This window comes from Pseudorasbora parva, chromosome 5, assembly GCF_024679245.1.
Source record: "Pseudorasbora parva isolate DD20220531a chromosome 5, ASM2467924v1, whole genome shotgun sequence".
In the NCBI taxonomy this organism is placed as follows: Eukaryota; Metazoa; Chordata; class Actinopteri; order Cypriniformes; family Gobionidae; genus Pseudorasbora; species Pseudorasbora parva.
The window spans coordinates 22,034,766-22,057,077 of record NC_090176.1 but is presented as its reverse complement, the minus strand read 5'-3'; the positions used below and the strand labels follow the sequence as shown (position 1 = coordinate 22,057,077).

General features: G+C 36.4%; 1 protein-coding gene across 5 annotated transcripts in view; it reads right to left on the bottom strand.

Moving 5' to 3' along the window:
• pard3bb (par-3 family cell polarity regulator beta b) overlaps window positions 1–22,312 on the bottom strand; it is a 460,252-nt gene that overhangs the window by 280,469 nt on the left and 157,471 nt on the right. For 4 of the 5 annotated variants that reach the window (XM_067443471.1, XM_067443470.1, XM_067443472.1 and 1 more), the window contains exons 7-9: window positions 18,833–18,919; window positions 7,905–8,030; window positions 4,109–4,506 (exon numbers count right to left, since the gene is read on the bottom strand). In XM_067443471.1, coding sequence (XP_067299572.1) covers window positions 4,109–4,506; window positions 7,905–8,030; window positions 18,833–18,919 — 611 coding nt within the window. Of the gene's footprint in view, window positions 1–4,108; window positions 4,507–7,904; window positions 8,031–18,832; window positions 18,920–19,001; window positions 19,200–22,312 lie in introns of those variants that run through there. The other variant, XM_067443474.1, reaches the window with a different exon arrangement.

Genomic DNA, 22,312 nt, shown 5'->3' with positions numbered 1-22,312 from the left:
CACAAAGCTGGCATTTACACAAAAACAAACAAATCAAACGGCTTAGTTCACCCAAAAATGAAATGTATGTCATTAATGACTCACCATAATGTCCTTCCACACCCATAAGACAGCCGTTCATCTTCAGAACACAGTTTAAGATATTTTATGTTTAGTCCGAAAGCGAATGCAAGTGTATGCACACTATACTGTCCATGTCCAGAAAGGAAATAAGAACATCATTAAAATAGTCCATATGAGACATCAATTAGTTCATTAGAATCTCTTGAAGCATTAAAAATACATTTTGGTCCAAAACGAACAAAAACTACGACTTTATTCACCATTGTCTTCTCTTCCAGGTTTGTTTTCAATCCTCAAATAAAGATTCAAACGGTTATGAATCAGCGTATTGATTCATGACTCGGATTGCCAATATCATGTAATTTCAGCAGTTTGACACGCGATCCGAATCATGAATCAATACACTGATTCACAACCATTTGAATTTGTATTTGACGACTGAAAACAAACCCGGAAAAGAGGACAACCCTGAATAAAGTTGTAGTTTGTTTGTTTTTTGGACCAAAATGTATTTTCGATGCTTCAAGACATTCTAACTAACTAACTGATGTCACATATGGACTACTGTGATGATGTTTTAATTAGCTTTCTGGACATGGACAGTATAGTGTGCATACACTTGCATACACTCTTGGACTAAATATAACATATCTTAAACTGTGTTCCGAAGATGAACGGGTGTGGAACGACATTAGGGTGAGTCATTAATGACATACATTTTATTTTTGGGTGAACTAACCCTTTAATGGTTAGAAAATAAGCATCTAACAAGAAATTATTCCTCTGATTCCTTTCCGCCTAGACAAAAGGAAGATATTAAAGGGGGAGGCTGCTGTCTAACACAGGTGGTGGTCCATTTAAACTGTGCTGCCGCCTTGACCTGTGCATATTGCTTCTTACGGCGTTCTTGATGCTGTCACGGTGACTGATAGGTAGATTAGAGAACAGGCTATAGCCTCCCGTGTGACATGAGGCACGTCTTTAGGGTGGATATTTCCAGTCCTGTCCCTGAGCTCAGGGATAAAATGATGGACAGAGCGCGCGGGTGAAGAAACTAAAGAGTAGACCGCCTCAGGGCCAGAGGTTGTTCTTTAACGCGCTCTGCATCAGACTACAGAGTACGATACATATCGAAACCTGTCTGTGGAAAAAATGAGCACAGCTGGAGCGTTCAGACAGCATTTTATGCTCGTCATTTAGCACAATCGTTTTACGGTCAGCACTTTTTTGTTTCAGCAATGAATTTATATCATCATTAATGGCAGAATCAATAAGAACTTAATAGACATTGCAGCCTGAAATTATGGCTTTGTTCATTTGGTTAGACTGCCAAAACCCCCCACTACAAAGTTGAGCAATGTTGGAGTGAGGGAGAGAATCATAAAAGGATCATTTATTTAAAAGATCTAGCAGGATTTCTTTGCTCTTTTAAAATAAGAGTTATAGCGCACTATGTAAGCATTTTCAAACTGGGGACGAAAGCCATTTTTTTATATCCCGGGAAACAGTAATCTCAGGTCTTACGATACTGTAAATAAGAAAGCACATCAATATTTCCTTGTTTGCATGACCTTTTGAATCACAAATACTAAGAAATGTGAATGTGAATGACATGAAACTACGTAAAAACACGTATGAGGAAACAGAATAAACAAAAATCTGTCTAAATTGTCTAAACAAAATCATTTAGAATTGAACAATATGACTGACTTTATTTTAAACTATTGTTTTGTCATTACTGTTAGTTATTTGTTGTTATGTTAAGAGCTTATCTTTTTATATGTGTTGATTTTCACCATTCGTTTAATGAACTGGAACAGCCTACAGATACCAGTTCTCTTCCCACAGATTCCCATTGGCTGCTCTTGCTGCTCCTGTCACATCCTAAATCGGTTATTAAATGTTTTTCATTATTTTATGATTTTAAACGACTTGCCATTAGATAATAAATATTGAACTGTTCCTGTCCTATAACAGAGATTTTAGTGTGCATTTTTATTATTTAAAATGAAAAAACGTCACTATCGGGTTGACTGACCCAGCACTGTGTCAAAAAATCCAAACACTCAGCAAATTGATTAATGTATAGAACCCAACAAGCTGGGTCAAAATAACTAGCGCTGGGTTGTCAAATAACCTAGAAATGTCAGCATTTATTAGAGTGCAGACATAGTAGTTCACTTCACATATTAATTGTCTTATAAAACTAAGCTCAGCAACAAAAAAAGAACAAAAAAACAAGAAAAAAAACAACAACAAAAAAACATTCCCTTTCAACAACTCTATTTTATTTAAAGATATTTTTTGTAAAATCCAAATAAGCTTTATAGGTCTTAATTGGAAAGGGGTTGAACAATGTTGTTCATGCTTGTGCAGTGAAGCATAAACCATTATTGCACATTCACTTGTCCTTAAGACACTAAGGGCCAGATTCACTAACAGCTTGCAAACCAGCGCTAACCTTATTTTGCCATAAAAAAATAAAATACTATCAGGATTTTACGCTAAAAAAGGCATGGGTAGGTTTTTTTTTTTTTTTTGCGCCTGAAATGATTGCATAGGCATTATTAGGAGTTTCCCTTTCAGATGTAAATTTTATGGGAGAAGAGTATTTAAATTAATCAAAGTGATTTACTAAGGTTTGTGCTAGTCAATATACTGGTATTTGTGCCATTTTTACCATCCAAAAAAGCATGTCTTAAAGGGCACCTGTTAAACAAAATCCACTTTAACATGGTGTTTGGACATAAATGTGTGTTGGCAGTGTGTGAACACAACCACCCTACAAAAAACCCCACTCACTCCCTTTTTTTAATCCTCATTCAACCATAGCAGTCTCATCATCCATGCCGTTTTCATTTTATGAAGAATGGGACATTCCTTATGCCTCGCCCACGGCTGCTGACTGACAGTCCATGGATCAGTAATTCTGTAAAGTAAATGATCTAGCTTCCGGCCGATCGCCTACTGTATTCAACTTACGGAAAAAGTGTTGAAAGTGTCTCTCGCAGTTCAAAATGCTTACACTATTTCAGAAGAATTTTGAACTGTTGCCAGAAGCTAGATAATTTTAGATAACTTTATGAAGTTTTAAATATGGATATATTTTTTGGCCTTTATTAAACCCCCAGAGCCGGGTGGAGCCGGGTCACGTGGATGGACAAATGCACTTTTATGGACTTCAAAAACAGAACAATCACTGCCATTATAAAAGCTTGGCTTAACCAGGACTTTTTTTCATATAACTCTGACTTTATTTGTCTGAAAGAAGAATGTCATATACACCTAGGGTGACTTGGTGAGTAAATCATGGGCTCATTTTGTTTTTTTCCGGTCAACTAACTCTTACAGTTCATGGACTTAGGATACTAAATAGATCTTTCTATTGACTCGGTTTCTATCTACAGTCTATTGCATGTTCACGCAGGTGATCAGGGACCATGGGCATTTTCCTGGTGTTTTCAGAGCAATACATTGCAATGTCCATAATGTAAGACGACCAAAACAGTTCTAAAGGGACACAGGAAGGAAGGCAGTGAATCCTTGCAGTGCCAAACCACATGTGACCATATGTCCCCCCAAGACATGTTCGGAATCTTGTAAATGCTTTGGTGAAAGAGTGGGGTAAAATCTCAACAAGAACTCTTTACTATAAATTTACTAGAGCCCATGAGGATGAGACACACTGTAAGACAGCTGGTGGACACACCAGATACAGACACTGATACAGATGTTGACCCCTCTTTGTTCAGGGGCTCATTATTCCATTTCTGTTCACCAATTGTCTGTGAAATTTGTTCAGTCCCTTTCTCAGTAGTTTAATCTCTTTATGTGCATACAAATATTTACGCACTTAAAAAAAAATGTATGGAAAAAAGCAGGTGAAAGTGAATTTCATTTTTGCTCAGATTAAATGTATAAGGATACCATTGTTTTACTCATTGAAAATGCCTTGAATTTATTGGCTGAATGAGATATTTAGTCTTTAGTGAACAGGTTTTCTCAAAAGTTACTTTTTACAATGCAAACTTTCCCAGTTGTTTACCTTTCTTAAGGTCGATTCTGAGTCGCTTTCCACCCTTTTTGTTGTGGATTTGTAGAGGTGATGGTCCCAAGCTGTTTTTCAGGAGGGGGCTTTCAGCACTCTTGCCTCTGGGGGTTGGAGAGAGGCTGATGGGTAATGGAGAGCCCAGAGAGCGACTATCAGGACTGCTGCTGGACTCCTGAAACTCAGCTTGCCATCCTGAGGAGGACTCTACAGGCCTCACCATGGGCTTCACCTTCAGAGGCGGTGGGTCTTTGGTCAGGGTGGATGCATCGGGGTTTTCGGGGTTGAAGAGATGACCAATCACAGTCTTTTCAAAGCGTTCTTTATTAAAGACTGGAACAACTTCTAGCCGAACGATGGGTGAACGCATGGCTTGACGGAATATTTCCTGTGCTCTGGTAAAAGACAAGGGAGAGAGCGATAAGAGACGCATGATATAAAAAAGCAATTAAGAGACAATCAATTTTTTTATAATTATTTGCAGGTTATTTGATGAAACAAATGAACCTGGAAACTAAAAAGGGTGGAAATTGTAATATATTGAATAGTCTCGGTTTAGATAAAACTCACTCTGACATTTATTCTGACAGTATAATTGGGGTTATGACTAATGAGTCCTTCGCATTACAAATGACAAAGCAATCCACCTCCTTCTTTTTTGCTCGACTGATTTAATTTAAAAAATGTCCATCCATCCTGAGCCTAATAAGATTAATGTGACCTTCAACTGGATAGAAGTAATTCTCCTTAGCAGAAATATGTATATACAATGTATGCATAATGTACAAAACGACCATGGAACAACTGGTTAATGTTTCAACAGGTATGACAAGGTCTTCAGACTGAACTAGACTAAAGCGCAGTCTATGATAAGTTATGTCTATATGAGGAGCCATTTAGTATATTCATTTTAAAATCTGAGAGGCATTCCCCCAGAACACACTGAACAATTTGTTTCTCCAGATTTTGCTGGCTTTGATAATTTAGTGACAAACAAAAATTAAAACTTGCTTTCCGACAAATTTAAGTGTCCACCAAAGTTCTGAATATCTCTAAAGGGTAACTGTTGCAACAAGTGCAGCCATTTATTGTATTTTATATATAATTATTTTTATATAACTTGTCTAGATATACATACAGTTTATGATGGATGTATTATCTTGTTCATTTGGGTTCTCTCTTAATGCTCTCATTGTATTAATAAAAAACTAGCTATTTATTTATTTTTTGTTCAAGGCAAGATACTATCAACATTTGCGCAAGCGTTTGCTAGGGTTTGATTAGTATTGTTTAAATATCAAGTTATGATGTACAAAGGCCAGTCAATGTCAAATAAGTTCTGTTTTACATTGTGCTAAAGAAAACCCCTTACCTTTATTCTCACAGGCTAACTCAAAAATAAAAAATAAAAATATCATTCAAAAGTTCAGATAATGTTTAATGGTTTAAAAAAAGGCTGCATTTATTTGATCAAAAATACAGTAAAAGCAGTAATGTTGTATAATATTTTTACACTTTTAATGTATTTTAAAATGTAATTTATTCCTTTGACAACAAAGCTGAATTTTAAGCATCATTACTCGTCTTTGGTGTCTCACGACTTTTCAGAAATCATTTTAATATGCTGGTTTAGAGCTCAAGAAAATGTTCTTACTATTTTTTATAGTTTTAGAGACTGTGAAACATCTATTTCAGGATTCTTTGAATAGAAAATAATTTATTTGAAATATGATTTTTTTGTTAACAATTTAAAAGTCTTTACTATCCCTTCTGATCAATTTGCAACAGTGCAGTGACGAATAAAAGTATTAAAGGTGTCATGAACTGGCTTTTTAAATGTTTTTATAGACCTATGTCTGAGGTCAACTTATGACGTTCGTGTAGTTTTTAAATTAAAAACACAATGAATAAGTAATGGACTATTTTCTACACTGGTTTTGAGGCTCTCTCCTGAACTCTGGGTTTTGATGGCCTATTCACAATAGCACTGGAGACTTAAAAGTAAACGCCCACGGTTAGGATTGGAGAAGATTTGCATATTTAATGAGCTTCAGCTCTCCTGTCAGTTCACATGATGGATTGTTTTGAAAGTGGCAACCAGAATAATTCTCTGACAGAACTCTCAAAACGTATTTATCAAACAAACAAAATGATTTATCTCTCATCCACCCGTGATTGATTTATTTTTTATTACTTGGTTCGCCCGATCGGCAGATAAGCGCAAAACGCACACACAGAAGCGGGCAGGCGCGCTCTTCAAATATCAAGTCAAGAGAGTGAACATTAACAATGCAGATCAAGGAATGAATGTCATTTCACTATTTAAGATTCACCGGCTTACGTTTTGGTCTGGAAAACATAGCCCTGGGACGATGGTCTTTGCTAGGCCCCTGACCCATAACATATCCAAACTGATCTGTTCTGAACCCGAATCGCAATGAACCAAACAAGACAAATAGGGGATTCTCCAGCCTGTGACAGCGTGTGAAGATATTTTTTGTTAGACACGCCACACACATAATCGATCTGTAACAATGCAATACTATTGCATATAAAAAACATGTTTTACTCACATAAGTGTGTTGCACCATTCCTGTCGTATCCAGTATAGAAGGCACAGCATTGTGTTTTAATCTCAATTTGTCTGCAAATCCAGTGTCGTCCTGTGTCTCGTTTACAAACGATTATCTTGCTATCTTCAGTGTGTTTATTGCTCGGTAAAGCGATCAGTTGAGCTCCACGAGTCAGTGGGCGGTGCTACAGAAGCAGCGTGCACATGGTATTTGGTGTCTAAACGCCTGGTGTCTATAAAAGCTTTTCTTTTACTAACAATGAAGTTTTTAGCTCTGAAACTTACAGAATATTCTTATATTACCATGACCTTTTATAGATCAAAGGCTCAAGGAAAAGTTCATCAATACAGTGGTGACGGTATGACATCAGAACCTGGAAGACTAATTACCACAGTTTTTTTTCGAGATTTTCCTATGGAGTTTAATAATAGGGTCCTTTGATTAGTGTGTAAAATAAAGCCTGTGGTAAACATAACTTGACTTTACTTTGACGTTTTGTTCTACGACGTAAATTACACACACCCACAGCAAATTTTCAAGCAGTTATGTTCCTTTTTGAAAACGTATGTTTTTAATAAGTAACTTGATAAATGAGTGTGTGCAGTGTACATTGTAGAACAAAATAATTTGTAAAAAACCCATTATTAAATCCCATAAGAACCAGAAAGTCCGGGTTCTGGTGCCATACCCTGCACCACTATATAAAAAATATATAAAAATTCTGACCCCAAAATTTTGAACTGTAGTATATTTCAATATATTATTTATCTATTCTATTTGATGACACTTGCGGTGTAGAAGATACAGACTTCAAATCTAACATTATACGTGAAAAACTGACCCAAAACCAGTTGATTTGTCTGGTCCTGATGGCTTTGGTTTGGGTAGCAGATCTCTAATCAGCATGACAGTGTGCAGTAATGCGGTGTAAGAGAAGGAGATCTGCTACACACAGCAAACATAGCTCAGCAAATGACCATGACTGCTGGATGTGCTCTTAAACCATGGATTGGGTGTTTTTCTGCTTTTGAAACCAGCCCAGTGTTTGACAGCCATAAACGGAGCAAAATAATGGACGCCATGCTTGTTTTTACAACCATGACATGGAAAGATAGGTCTAAAAACAAAGTAACACGACAGGAAGGAAAGGATATCAGGAGGTGGACACAGAGAAAGCAGACCAGAAGGTGAAGCAGAAAGGCTTCAGTTCAGCGACTCACTGTGAAAAGGATTTGTCCATTAAATCAGCATCATTAATTTTAACGATACACTCGTCGTCCTGAAAGATGCCTTCCCTTTTAGAGCGACTGTTCTCCTCTACGCCTCGAATGTGCAGGCCCAGAGACCTAAAAGAGAAAAAATAAATAAAGCAAACCATAAATTACCAACAAAATAGAGCACAACACCAGCCAGCAAACAGCCGTAACAGGCTATGCTACTGTAAAATAATAGAACAACAACACTAGGCAAATAGCAATAATTGCACGAAATAATTACAAAATAATTACAACAGATTATTATTCATGTGATAATATTAATACTGTCCACACCAGTGTATTGTGATTAAATAAAATAAAATGAGAAAAAGTTAGGAAGAAAGTAATAACATTTTTATAATATTTACAATATATAACGTTTTTTATCCTTAAGGTTGTAAAAGTTTTTAGAAGTCTCTTCTGCTCACCAAAGCTGTATTTATTATCTTAAAAATACAAAAACAACAACAATAAAACTGTAATATTGTGAAATAGTTTTAAAATGTAATAAAAATAACTGTTTTATATTTGAATATATTTTCAAATGTAATTTATTCCAGTCATGCAAAGCTGAATTTTCAGTACCGTTACTCTAGTCTTCAGTCACATGATTATTCAGAAATAATTTTTAATATGAGTTGCTGCAGAAGAAACATTTAGGATTATTATCAATGTTGAAAACAGTTGTGTAAAACATTTTTTTAGGAATCTTTGATGAACAGAAAGTTCAAAAGAGCAGCATTTATTTTAAAGCCCCCCACCCACCCACCCATTTTTTTTTTTTTTAATAAATAATAATTCTTATTGATCCAAAACTTTTGAATGGTAGTACAATGTTGCAAAAGCATTTTATTTTCGGATAAATACTGTTCTTTTCAGCTTTCAAAGAATCCTAAAAAAAAAATGTTTTACACAACTGTTTTCAACATTGATAGTAAATCACAACTGTTTATTGCGTATCATCATACTAAATTGATTTCTGAATGAACATGTGACTGAAGACTGGAGTAATGATGCTAAAAATTCAGCTGTGCATCACACATATAAATTACATTTTAACATGCATTCAAATTCAAAACAGTTATTTCACACTTTTATAATATTTCACCATATTACAGTTTTTTGTATAAAATAAATGCAGCCTTAGTGAGCAGAAGAGACTTCAATGACTTCAACAGAAACGTCTTTAGAGCCAAATACAGTCTTTTCCTCTATGCATTTGACATTGTTTTAGTCCAAGATAAATTCATGTTCCAGATCAATTTGAGATGTTCCTCCCCTCTAAAGATTTATCTGGTGATGTCATTGTTGCACAGTGAGTACTTCACACACTATTACATCTAATATATTGTACAATTTATTTTACTTTCTTCCTATCTTTTTTTATTTATGTATTTATTTAAGCTACAGTATAAAACATCAATAAAAATTCTCACTATTTTACTAATGGAATTCCGAATTGCCATTGGCTTTATGTTTTGTTTATTGTCCTCTTTTTGCCCTCCTGAGCACCGTACAACAACAACAAAAAAAAAATCACATGCTTTGCTTGGCAAAACACAAGACAGCAGCGCTATGGCTGGCAGTGATAAAGGCTATCAAGCTGGAGAAACTCATAAAGCAGGAGCAGCAACAGCAGACGAGTATTAATCCCTCAGTCTTCACCCGCAGGCACTGCACACGAGCCCATTCGGTGAATAACACATTCATACATTACAGTGGGCCACAGAAGTGTCTGCAGCACCACTGGAAAATTATTGAAGATACCTTTGAAGAAATTTAGATGTGCATTTGGGGAGACACACTGGACTGAGTTTCTTCAGAGAGGTGATATTTGACTGTAGGGATAAAGGTTAAGTTTTTGGGTGAATGAGAAGTGTATATTTGTTTTCTGCTGCTGACAGCCAGCTCACAGCAGAAGCAATGATAACTGCTATATGTATGATTCTACTCATCACATAAAACATGTCCCAAAAGCTGAATTTTCAGCAATCATTACCAGGGCTTGACATTTTTTGCTCACCAGCCACTGTGGCTAGTAGTTTTCCAAAGTTACGAACCACTCAGTGTTTTCACTGGCCACATTTCTAACACTGATGGGGAAAAACTACTGTATAAACATGTTTAATATTATCTCATAAATTGGCAGCAGGTATGTTAGGCTGCAGTCACTTTAAGACTAACACACGGATTCATTATACTGTTACACGTGTTTTCTTTCTCAACTGTTGACCTTCACTTAAAAGTGAATACTCACCAAGACCTGCATTTTTACATTATTTTGTGTTTATTTGACTGTTTAAGCGCAATAAGCTGTGGAAAAGAATTGCATTTAGTAGGGGCAGCTTTATGTGCGTGCACTTTGGGTGTGAGCACAAAATCAAGCCAGGGTTAGTAAAATTGTGAGCAATACAACATCAAAATTCAAGCCTTGTAACACCAATAATATTCATCCGGAGCACATGAAATGAGTGAGAGAGTGAGGGGAGGCGGGTTTGTGTGTCAGTTCACTGTCTGAGAGATGAGAGAGCGAGAAACACAGCTGGTATCGTCTATCTAATCTCTGGAAAATGAGTATCGGAAGCATTTCAGGTATTTCAGTATCAATATATGTATCGAAAAAACTATACTTTTGACTATACACTTTGACTAGTTTATTATTTCAGATGCCTTTTTAAAGATTACAGCTGAAAAATGTATGAATGTACATTTTGTACGTTTTGATGTATCAAATCATTTTGCGGGTGTTAATGTCAAGCCCTGGTCATTTCTCCGGCCTACAGTCACATGATTCTTTAGAAATCATTGTAATATTATAATATTTGTGTGGAACCTGTAATTTTTTTAAGGGTCATTTAATGAACATAGAAGGTTCAAAGCAACACTTTTTATTTGAAATGGATATTTTTGGTAAGATTATAAAAGTTTGTACTGTCACTTTTGATCACCTTAATGATTCCTTGCTGAATTAAATTATTTTCTTAAAAAAGAACGGTATAATATGCGGCAGTGATCATTATGAAAGTGAACAATGGTAATTTGTCAGCAAAATGAGCAAGATTATCAGCTGATTCCACCAAATGGCCAAAATGATACGTATGGTTATTTTATATCATAAACATGTTACGCTATATGTTTTATTTGTTTAATTAGAAGATACATTTTTTTTAACGTCCTCAAAGAATCTTTGTCTTGAACTCTAAGATGCTGCACACTTACACAACACACTGCCATTACATTGCACGAATCAACATCTGTCACTGGGGCAGCACTCTTTTAAATGTGCACCATGTTCCATGTCAGATGGGGGGTATTAACATTTTAAGATTTCACATTTAAAGAAATCTAGTATTTGACCATGTCTAACATGTATTCAAATGTAAAACCTACAAATACGTAAGCATGATCTGCAATACTTTAAGCAACTTGACTATTATTTATTAAAGAGCCATACAGGCACTTTGTGGGTAATGGTATTACAAATGAAAATTATAATTTTTCTGGCCACAAAATGACTCTAATTTGCTTTTTTGCATTGGAATTCTCTATTTTAACCTTAATTGCTACACTAATTGTAATATAAATAATATAAATATTAGAAGAAAAATATTTTAAGTGGTCATTAATGGACAATAATTATTGCACAAATCTCCTCAAAATATTCAATAAATATTACTAAACTAAAATGTTGAATCTCCATCACTCTCCCTTTTAAAATGATACTGTAAATACGGTTGATGTAATAATCAATGCACACTATGCTGTACTGTTTACCAAAAATTGCTGCAAATACCTGTATAGTGAAGCTGTTGTCTATTCAAATTTGTTGACACAGCGCTGGTTTGTTTAGAACTATTGAGAGCGCCGTGATCACGTGACCGTGCGCTGCCGCGAGATGAACGCATGTCGCAAACTATTATTCAACGGCTCTGGTTTTAACTGTTATGCCATAGTGCAACAAAATGCTATTTGTTGTTTAAATTCCGTATTAAAACTTTTTTTTTAATAATTTAAAGCTTAGACTTTGTTTCAAATCAAAAACTATTTGGATTTTATTGGCCAGAGTGAGATGGTGAGACAGAGCCTGAATGTGTGTGTCTCACGACAAATGTGTGAGAGTTGGCAACCCTAAGATTTGAATGCGATGCACCGAGTGTGTGTGTGTGTGTGTGTGTGTGTGTGTGTGTGTGTGTGTGTGTGTGTGTGTGTGTGTGTGTGTGTGTGTGTGTGTGTGTGTGTGTGTGTGTGTGTGTGTGTGTAAGAGACGCGCGAGAGGCGGAGGGAAATCTAAGGAAATGCAGCTGAACAAATATGCATGCGTCTTTTAAATAGCGTAAAAAAATGAATGACTAAACGCAATATATGGCGGCCAGTGTTGATTCTGTGGCGGGCCGCCAGAAATTAGTCTATGTGTGGGAAACACTCAACATATTGCATCACAATAAAATCCTGAAAACCATAAAAATGTATCTGCAGATAAAGAAACCACCTAACTCCAAGAATATGTTACCACTGCATCTTATTATTCAGCATTTTCAACTAGTCGACTAGTAAATAATGAGTAGTCACATTAGCCCTAATATAAACTAATAGCGTCTCCTATTATCACCTTCAGACTAAACAAAATGGCCAATAACAAAAACAAGCATGCGGAAAAACTCTTCAATAACACACCGGAGGTCAGATTATCGACATGGAATCCATATGAAGAGAAAGATGCAGGATCTGGAGAAAATTAGCCTTGTGTTGGTGTAAGACGCGAGTGTGTGACCTGCTAATGCTCAGGAAGGATCTCTTCACCCCTCCATTAGACGTGCTAAAGGCTTCCCGTCCACATGAAGTCACTCTGCATTAGCTAACAGGCCTGTTTGCGTTATCGCTAGCCTCACGTTTGGAGAATATTATGGCTAGTCTTAAGATGGGGTGACCTCTGACACGCAGAGAGAGAGAGGGCACAGCATGTCTAAAGGAAACAGATGGAGGTCACGGCCTGTGGGAGACATGAGTGAGGGGGATGAGGGAGAGAAACGAGAGAAAAAAGCTCAATCCTACAGGGAGATATCTGTCTTTATTAAGACTCCTGTGCTGTCTCAGTCCCTTGTGACACACTGATGACTCAGTTTTAGTCAGAAAGAAAAAGACTTATTTAGTACATGACAGACAATAAGAGCGCTCGACCATAAAAACATCTGGTCATTAAATGAACCATAAGTTCAGGCGAGGTGAATGTTAGCTGAAGTTGCTCAGAAATTGCACTTTGAAGACTATTGTGACCCCTAATAGCCTTCTGCCAACTCATTCAAATACATTAAGATCAGGACAGCTTTTTGGTTCAATATTTATGTTCTACACAAAAACTTCAAACTATATAAGCCATTAAAGCTAGGAATGTAACAGCAAATATATTCAATACAGCTTACAAGATTGTTTTCATGTTAGTCAAATTATTTGCAAAGTAAGCAAAAACACAATGGGCGGGAACTACTGTGTGTAATACTTTAATAATGACAGGTCGATTCTGTGAAAAACATTTTCCACTTAATAATTGAAATCACTTCCAGTTGCTATGACTAAACTGCATTTGCAAAACATGCATTTATATACATTTTTAGAACAGTAAGATTTTATGTTTTTAAAGAAGTCTCTTCTGCTCACCAAGACTGCATTTATGTTATTAGAAATACAAAAAAGCTGTAATATTGTGAAATATTATTAAAATATAAAATAACTGTTTTCTATTTAAATATACTGTATATAGCATCATTACTCCAGACTTCAGTGTCACATGATCCTTCAGAAATCTAATATGCTGATTTACTGCTCAAGAAACATTTCTTATTATCATTAATGTTGAAACAGTTGTGTATTTTTTTTTTTTTTTTTTTTAGGATTCTTTGATGAATAGAAAGTTCAAAACAACAGTATTTATCTGAAATATAAAGCTTTTGCAACATTTTACTGCTATTTAAATGTTTTGGGTCGGTAAGAATTTTATTTTATTTGTTTTTTGGGGAAATAACTTTAAAAAAATTATAAATTTATTTAGCAGGGATGCATTTAATTGATTAAGCGACAGTATAGGCATTTATAATGTTGCAAAAGCTTTATATTTCAGATAAATGAACTTTCTCTTCTGAACTTTCTATTTATCAAAGAATCATAAAAAAAATGTTTACACAACTGTTTCAACATTGATAATAATCATAAATGTTTCTTGAGCAGTAAATCAGCATTTTAGACTGACTTTTGAAGGATTGTGTGACACTAAAGACTGGAGTAATGATGCTGAAAATTAGGAATAAATTACATTTTAAAATATATTCAATATATAAAATATTGGTAACACTTCAGTATGGGGAACACATACAGTATATTCACTATCAACTACGACTTTTGCCTCAATAAACTCCTAATAGTACTTATTAATAGTTAGTAAGGTAGTTTTTTGTAGCATTTAAGTTTAGGTATTGGGTAGGATTAAGGGATGTAGAATAAGGTCATGCAGAAAAAGGCATTAATATGTGCTTTATAAGTACTAATAAACAGCCAATACCCTAGTAATATGAATGCTAATAAGCAACTAGTTAATAGTTAATAACTGAACCTTAAAATAAAGTGTTATCAACATATTTTACAATTATATTATTTGCACTGTGTTAGTGATCATATAAATGCAGCCTTGAGCATGAGAGACTTCTTTCAAAATCATTAAGAAAAAAAATTACTAATGCTATGATTATGTCCCCAATCACCAAACTATGTACATAAAAAAAAAAAAAAAACTATAGCCGACGATAAACAATGGAGAAAGCATTGTGAGTGTAAATGTAACATTTAAATCAAAATCGAACTTCTGTTTCACAACTGGTCTCCCCCCCATCCCCCCACCCTTACTGCTGAAGTACTTAACTTTTAACCCCTCTCATTTACCCCTACAAAACGTGGTGATGAGTTTGCCTGAGCCAGCAGTAGTCAATGCTGACCCCACAGCCCTGCTCCTGCCTTCAAAGAGAGCTGCAGGTTTATATACTGCTGACCCACTGGAAATACCAGCTGCAGCAGTCTGATGACCACAGGATGCCCAGCTCTCTCCCACAGGAACAACTCTCTTCACTTACTCTCTCTACCTGTTTCCACCACTGAAGCATTTAAAGAAGAAACAAAAAATCCAGTCCACAACTATGAGCACAGCATATGAACTCACATAAACTGCGACTGCCCATATTTTTAAATCGCCTGTTCAGTGTTGAATAACTCAGTCTGGATGAACAGTGAGCAGTGAACTATGCAGGTGCACAGAGATAACACAGATCATTTACATCCAGTCTTAAAGTAATCATGAATACAAAATAGACCACATTTAACTTATCAATGCACATTTCTGTTTGTTCGTCTTCAAAAGTGATGTTTGACTTTTAACTTTTACAGTTCTCTCTTTTTTTTTTTAAATAACCCATTGTATATTAACATTTTAATTTTAATGGGTTATTTTATAAAAAAAAATGTTTCATATATAATATATATAAACATTGTTTTTTGAGCAGCAAATCATCATATAAGTAATGATGCTGAAAATTCAGCTTTGACATTATTAATTAATTGCATTTAAAAATATATTCAAATTTAAAATGTTTTTTTTTTTAATTGTAAAAATATATCACAATATTACTGTTTCTGCTGTAGTTCAGATCAAATAAATTAAGCCATGGTGAGCAGAAAAGTTAGTCCAAAAGTTTTTGTAGATATAAAAGTATGTGTATTCAGTGGGGCAAAAAAAGTATTTAGTCAGCCACCAATTGTGCAAGTTCTCCCACTTTAAAAGATGTAGAGAGGCCTGTAATTTCCATCATAGGTACACTTCAACTATGAGAGACAGAATGAGAAAAAAAGATCTGGAGACTGGCTAGGCCACTCCAGGACATTGAAATGCTTCTTACGAAGCCACTCCTTCATTGCCCGGTGGTGTGTTTGGGATCATTGTCATGCTGAAAGACCCAGCCACGTTTCATCTTCAATACCCTTGCTGATGGAAGGAGGTTTTTACTCAAAATCTCATGATAAATGGACCCATTCATTCTTTCCTTTGCACAGATAAGTCATCCTGGTCCCTTTGAAACCTGAAAGCATGATGTTTCCACCCCCATGCTTCACAGTAGGTATGGCGCAATTCAGAATTCTTTTTAAGTTGAGTTTTTACCAAAAAGTTCTATTTTGGTTTCATTTGACCATATGAAATTATCCCAATCCTCTTGTGGAAATTCCAAATGCTCTCTAGCAAACTTAAGATGGGTTTGGACATGTACTGGCTTAAGCAGGGGGACACGTCTGGCACTGCAAGATTTGAGTCCCTGCTTGCATAGTGTGTTGCTGATGGTAGCCTTTGTTACTTTGGTCCCAGCTCTCTGCAGGCAGTGTTGGGTAAGTTACTCTAAAAAAGTAATGAATTACTAGTTACTAATTACATCTTCAATAGTGTAATTAGATTACTGTACAAATTACTCTCTCCAAAAAGTATTTAATTACTTATTACTAATTACTTTTTAATTACTTTCTAAATCAACCCTTGAGTTAAGCAATTCAAAGTTAGAGATGAAACGGTTCTTAATTCATTGAAATACATAATATAAAACTACATAAATTACTCTTATTAACTGATTAAAGTATTACAAATGTGAGAAGGATACATACAAACATGCATTTTAAAGTTAGACTTTAAATGTTGATGTTAAGTCCACTATTGAATTATGTATAATTATATTTAGTATTTAGTTCAATTACATCAGAAGTAACTTTAATTAAATGACAGAAAAAAATAAGAGTAATCCCTTACTTTACTTTTTTCAAGGAAAAAGTAATTCAATTACAGTAACTAATTACTAGGTAACTAGTTACACCCAACACTGTCTGCAGGACATTCACTAGGTCCCCCCGTGTGGTTCTGGGATTTTTGCTCATCGTTCTTGTGATCATTTGACCCAATGGGGTGAGATCTTGCGTGGAGCCCCAGATCGAGGGAGATTTACAAACTTCCATTTTCTAATAATTGCTCCCACAGTTGATTTCTTCAAACCAAGCTGCTTACCTATTGCAGATTCAGCCTTCCCAGCCTGGTGCACGTCTACAATTTTGTTTATGTTGTCCTTTGACAGCTCTTTGGTTTTGGCCATAGTGGAGTTTTGAGTCTTGACTGTTTGAGGTTGTGGACAGGTGACTTTTATTAGCCTGACAAGCCAGACCCACATCAAGATGTTTGGTCTGGAAACTCACCATAGACAGGGCTCAATCCGAGGGGCGGGATAAACGGTTGTCTTTCAAACTCCCTCTGCACGCGATAGGATAGCGCTCCACCAACCAGAGCAACATGAAGGTGAAGCAGAGCTCGTTGATAGATTAAACATTCACCGTATCCGGTCGGCTAAACTCCGAACACATCTTCCCTTTTTAAGAATGACTTCAGTGCCGTTCTTTGTTCTTTTCTCAGAGGAAAGCTTAACTCCAAGTCTTCCAGAGTCGCGGTCAGAGCTGATTCGAAAGACCGCCGCCGTTCGCCAGTTTCTGTGTTTACTAGAAGCACGCAAACGCAACTTGGCCGTCGTCATTATGGCCCCGCCCGACGACTCTATACACGATGTGATTGGCCGTCCAGATTCTGAGGAATACAGCTCAGATGGGTATTGAGAGTTCCTAGACGACACTTGCGGGCAGATTAAATTTGCTGCCGCTAGGGTGCATCTAGATTTCTAGGCTAGACTTTTATACCAATGACGAGTTCAAACAGGAGCCATTAATACAGGTAACGAGTGGAGGACAGAGGGGCCTCTTAAAGAAGTTACAGGTCTGTGAAAGCCAGAAATCTTGCTTTTTTGTGGGTGACCAAATGCTTATTTTCCACCATAAATTGCAAATAAAATCTTTAAAAATCAAACAGTGTGATTTTCTGTATTTTTTTTTTCTCATTCTGTCTCTCATAGTTGAAGTGTAGGCCTACCTATGATAGAAAATTAGGGGCTGACTAAATACTTTTTTGCCCTATATGGTGTGTGTGTGTGTGTGTGTGTGTGTGTGTGTGTGTGTGTGTGTGTGTGTGTGTGTGTGTGTGTGTGTGTGTGTGTGTGTGTGTGTGTGTGTGTGTGTGTGTGTATATATATACACTGGGATGGATTTTTTTTTTTTTTTTTATCCTCACAGAATCTTTTGTGTTTTGGGCTGTGAAATTAAAATAATCGTTTAAAATTAAAATGCAACCTTTCATTTGCTGGGGAAGATTAAATACACCAGTTTTGGAATAATTTAAAGACTCCATCAATAATGGATGAAATCCACAATATAGTTCCTATAAAAATTATATGTTGAGGGGAGACATAAATGTAGAAGGGTTGGTCAATAAAAAAATACTTACAATATATTATAGCCATGAACCAATATTAGCTAATAACTGCTAATCAGTTGCAGGTGGTATTAGTGGAGAAGGACATTATCATTCAAGAGAAAATTTGATTGGACAAACAGAATGAGTCATCGATATTTTTGGTCAGTTTTCCAAAAGAAGAAGAGACTTTAAATTCTTAATCTGCTCAATGTTATTTTGACAACCATAAGCAGCACACTAGCCTATAGACCGCGTAAAAGCTAAACAGACTACAACATCCCACTTCTGATTCATGACTTCAAAAGCAAGAGAGCAGCACAGAACATTCCCATAATCCCCCACAAAAAAAAAAACATGTAGACACAAACAAAGCTCTGAATGCATGCGGTGGAGCTTTAGATTTATCTAGCGCACATAACCGCGCTTTAGGTAAGACGTGCATCATGGAGAGAGAGAGCGTGTGTGTGGGTGTGTGTGCGTGTGCGTGAGGAGGAGAGTGAGAAATGTGCCATGTTTAACTAACCTTCCACTGAGAGAGGAACAGTACGGCACCACGTGTATTCCTAGAGGCCCTTGTTCTCCCGAAATCTCCACCGTCTTTGTGAGGCTGCTGCACACACACAAAAGAACAAAACCCATCAGTCACTTTATTAAGAAGTCAGATGGCACAACATAAACCCGTGTAAACTCACTGTCTCCTGGCCCTCAGATCTCCTGCACGCGCGGGTGCTGAGCCGCAGTACATGTCTGTGAGTTAGTCAGCTCTCTACCACATGATCCTGTTTTCCTACATTCCCTGCTGAAATAGTTTCCATGATGTCTGCCTTTCTGACTAATTTTCAAATGTTCTTTTTTTTTTTCTGTTTTCCCCTTTTCAGCAGTTAATGTTCTTGGCATGTGGTGTGATGATATAGCGGGAGTGTAAGTGGATAACTGTGGACAGAACGGTCCGTTTCACTGCTGCGGCGATCATCCGCCTTTAATCCACAACTAATAGCTTTTCACGGAGGAATATTTGCAGAGTCATACATGAGTGAGTACAGTTAGCCACTGCAGGAGCTGGAGGAAAGCAAGAGAGAGAGAAAGACAGAGGCAGAGACAGACTGACCATGGATGTGTAAACATGGCACGTTGAACTTTTATAAAGCGTTTTATAAAATGGATCGTTTTGATTGGTTGATGCAATATTTCATGTTTGGCTGTGCACTGCATATCCCCTGCTGGTAAATGCTGTAACTACACCATCTGATCCACACAAAAAAAAAAAAAAAGAAAGAAAGAAAAAAAAACAGCTTTCTCCATTTGTCTTTACAAGCAACAAATAAAACAAAAATACTTATGTGCTGCTTTTTCACTATCAACTGCCCTTGTATGGAAAAATGTGTGGGAGTGAAAAAGTTATTTGTAAAATATTAAAGGGATAGTTACCCTAAATTGAAATGTAAGGCATAATTTACTCACCCTAGTGTTGTTCTAATGCAGTATGGAATTTCTTTCAGACCACAAAAGGGTTTTTTTTTTTTTAAATGTCCCGCTCATGCTCGTCCATATAATGCCAGTGATTAAGAATAGCATCAAGCTTTTTTTAAAAGTTGCAAAAGAATGATCCCATGTGACGTGCCATACATTCCAAGTGTTCTGAGGGTAGACATATGCCAGTATAAGGTAATACTATATATCGCAATAATGAACATGCACAACTTTTTTTATCGTCGGCACTTTAAAATACTGTGAGCAACAATGAATTACCAATTATTCAGATTTTTAGAATGCATTTTAATAATACTTTACCCAAATTTAATGAGACTTTATTGTAAAGTGTTACCTATTGTTCTTTATAATTCTTATGCACTTTAATCTGTTTGAAACTTTTGTTTACTTATTTTTTTTGTTTTGTTTTGAGTATTGCTTTATTTTATTTGTATTATCAGTTATTATTGTTACAAGAAAAAAAGTTATTAAACTGTTATATTATGACAACTTTTGTTGACAACTTCAAACGTTGCAACTGTATACCGTGATAAAAGCTTCAGCAATTACTAAAACATGAACGTTTAACACCATCACATGCCTATCTGGGGGTAAACGATTCTGGTAAAATCGAACCGAAATGTAAAGTATTGAACAAAAATGCTGCACAATTCACGCATTTGTGATTATATTATAGCTCCTCCGTTTATACCGACTAGTCTAGAAAAGCTGAGGGAAATGAAGACATCTTTAAGGGATGCGCTGATTCTTTGGTCTGTCAGGTGTGAGTGAGCATGAGGTGGTAAAATAAAACACTGCAATTTAAAGAAAGTGTGGAGAGTCTCTCTTTTCCTGAGGTCTTTACCTCCAACACTCCCAAAAAGGCATCTAGACCAATAATTTACTTGTGTGTGTGTGTGTGTGTGTGTGTGTGTGTGTGTGTGTGTGTGTGTGTGTGTGTGTGTGTGTGTGTGTGTGTGTGTGTGTGTGTGTGTGTGTGAGGTCTTAATGACTTCAGCAGGCTGACCACACACACACACACAAACATAAATACACCCTTCCACAGGCTCCTGTTTGGCTTTAATTCTTTCATTTTTCCTGAGGTATGTAGTGCAGATTGTGTTTGACTGTGTGTGAGAGTCTTTTTGGAGAAAGAGCTGAGACTGTTGAGATGCTAATGTAGGAGAGAGCTGTCTGCCCAGAGCTCAGAGGACTCAACACTGATAAGCTACCACAGCGCAGATAACTCTGTCTGAGGAGGGGGGGGGAGAGAGAGAGAGAGAGAGAGAGAGAGAGAGAGAGAGAGAGAGAGAGAGAGAGAGAGAGAGAGAGAGAGAGAGAGAGAGAGAGAGATGAGGTTTAAACACAATCACCATGAGATGGAAATTGCAAACAACAACAACAAAGACGAGGGAAAAAACTGTGGTAAGCATGAGTAAATCCTGTGAAGTGCAGTTTCATCAACTCACCAGAAGTTTCGTTAATCAAGGCCGGCTCAAATAAGAAATTTCAAAGAGACTCAACTCCTTGAGGAGGCCCCCGAAATAATTAGGAGAGATAAAAAGGTGGGGTCAGCACTCTTCTATTTTGTATTGCCTCTTTTAATCTCTTTTACGTTCTATACACTATGCACTTATTATTTGTACTGTGAGGTATTTTTTGTTTTGTATGAATTTCGTATAAACTTCAGTGAATTCATTCCGAATGATAAATCCGAACAGTGTTTATATGACGTAATAAACTGATCGAGTCGATGTGTTCAAATCAGAATAGATTTTTTTGACATGCGCTTACTGCACGAATGCATAGTTTCTTACTATCTGCGCATACCAACACACACGCACACGCATATAAATGATAGCACATGCTTTCAATGCAAAATAGTTAGTACATGCGTTCATGAGCTCAAGGCTAGATTATGGTAATGCTCTACTGGGTGGTTGCCCTGCTCGCTTAATAAACAAACTCCAACTGGTCAAAAACACAGCAGCTCGAACTCTTACTAGAACCGGGAAGTATGATCATATAAGCCCGGTTCTGTCAACACTGCACTGGCTCCCTATATATATATGCATCCCAAACAATGCATATATTTTAAAATATTGCTTATTATTTACAAATCACTAAATGGTTTAGCTCCCCAGTACTTAAGCAAGCTCTTAACACATTATACTCCATCACGTCTATTGTGGTCTCAAAACTCTGGCCAGTTGATAATACCTAGAATATCTAAATCAACTGCAGGCAGTCAATCTTTTTCCTATTTAGCACCTAAACTCTGGAACAGTCTTCCTAGCATTGTTTGGGAAGCAGAGACACTCTGTTAGCTTAAATCTAGACTAAAAATGCATCTCTTTACTATGGCATACACATAAAACATTTTTAACTTACATTATTTAAAAATCAATTGACTGATTGTTAGGCTGCATTAACTAGGTCCGCCAGAACTGGGAACACTTCCCATTAAAAGGATAACATCTACCCTAATGTTAGTCTCTCTGTTTATCTCGAGGTTTACTGCAGTCAGCCGGAT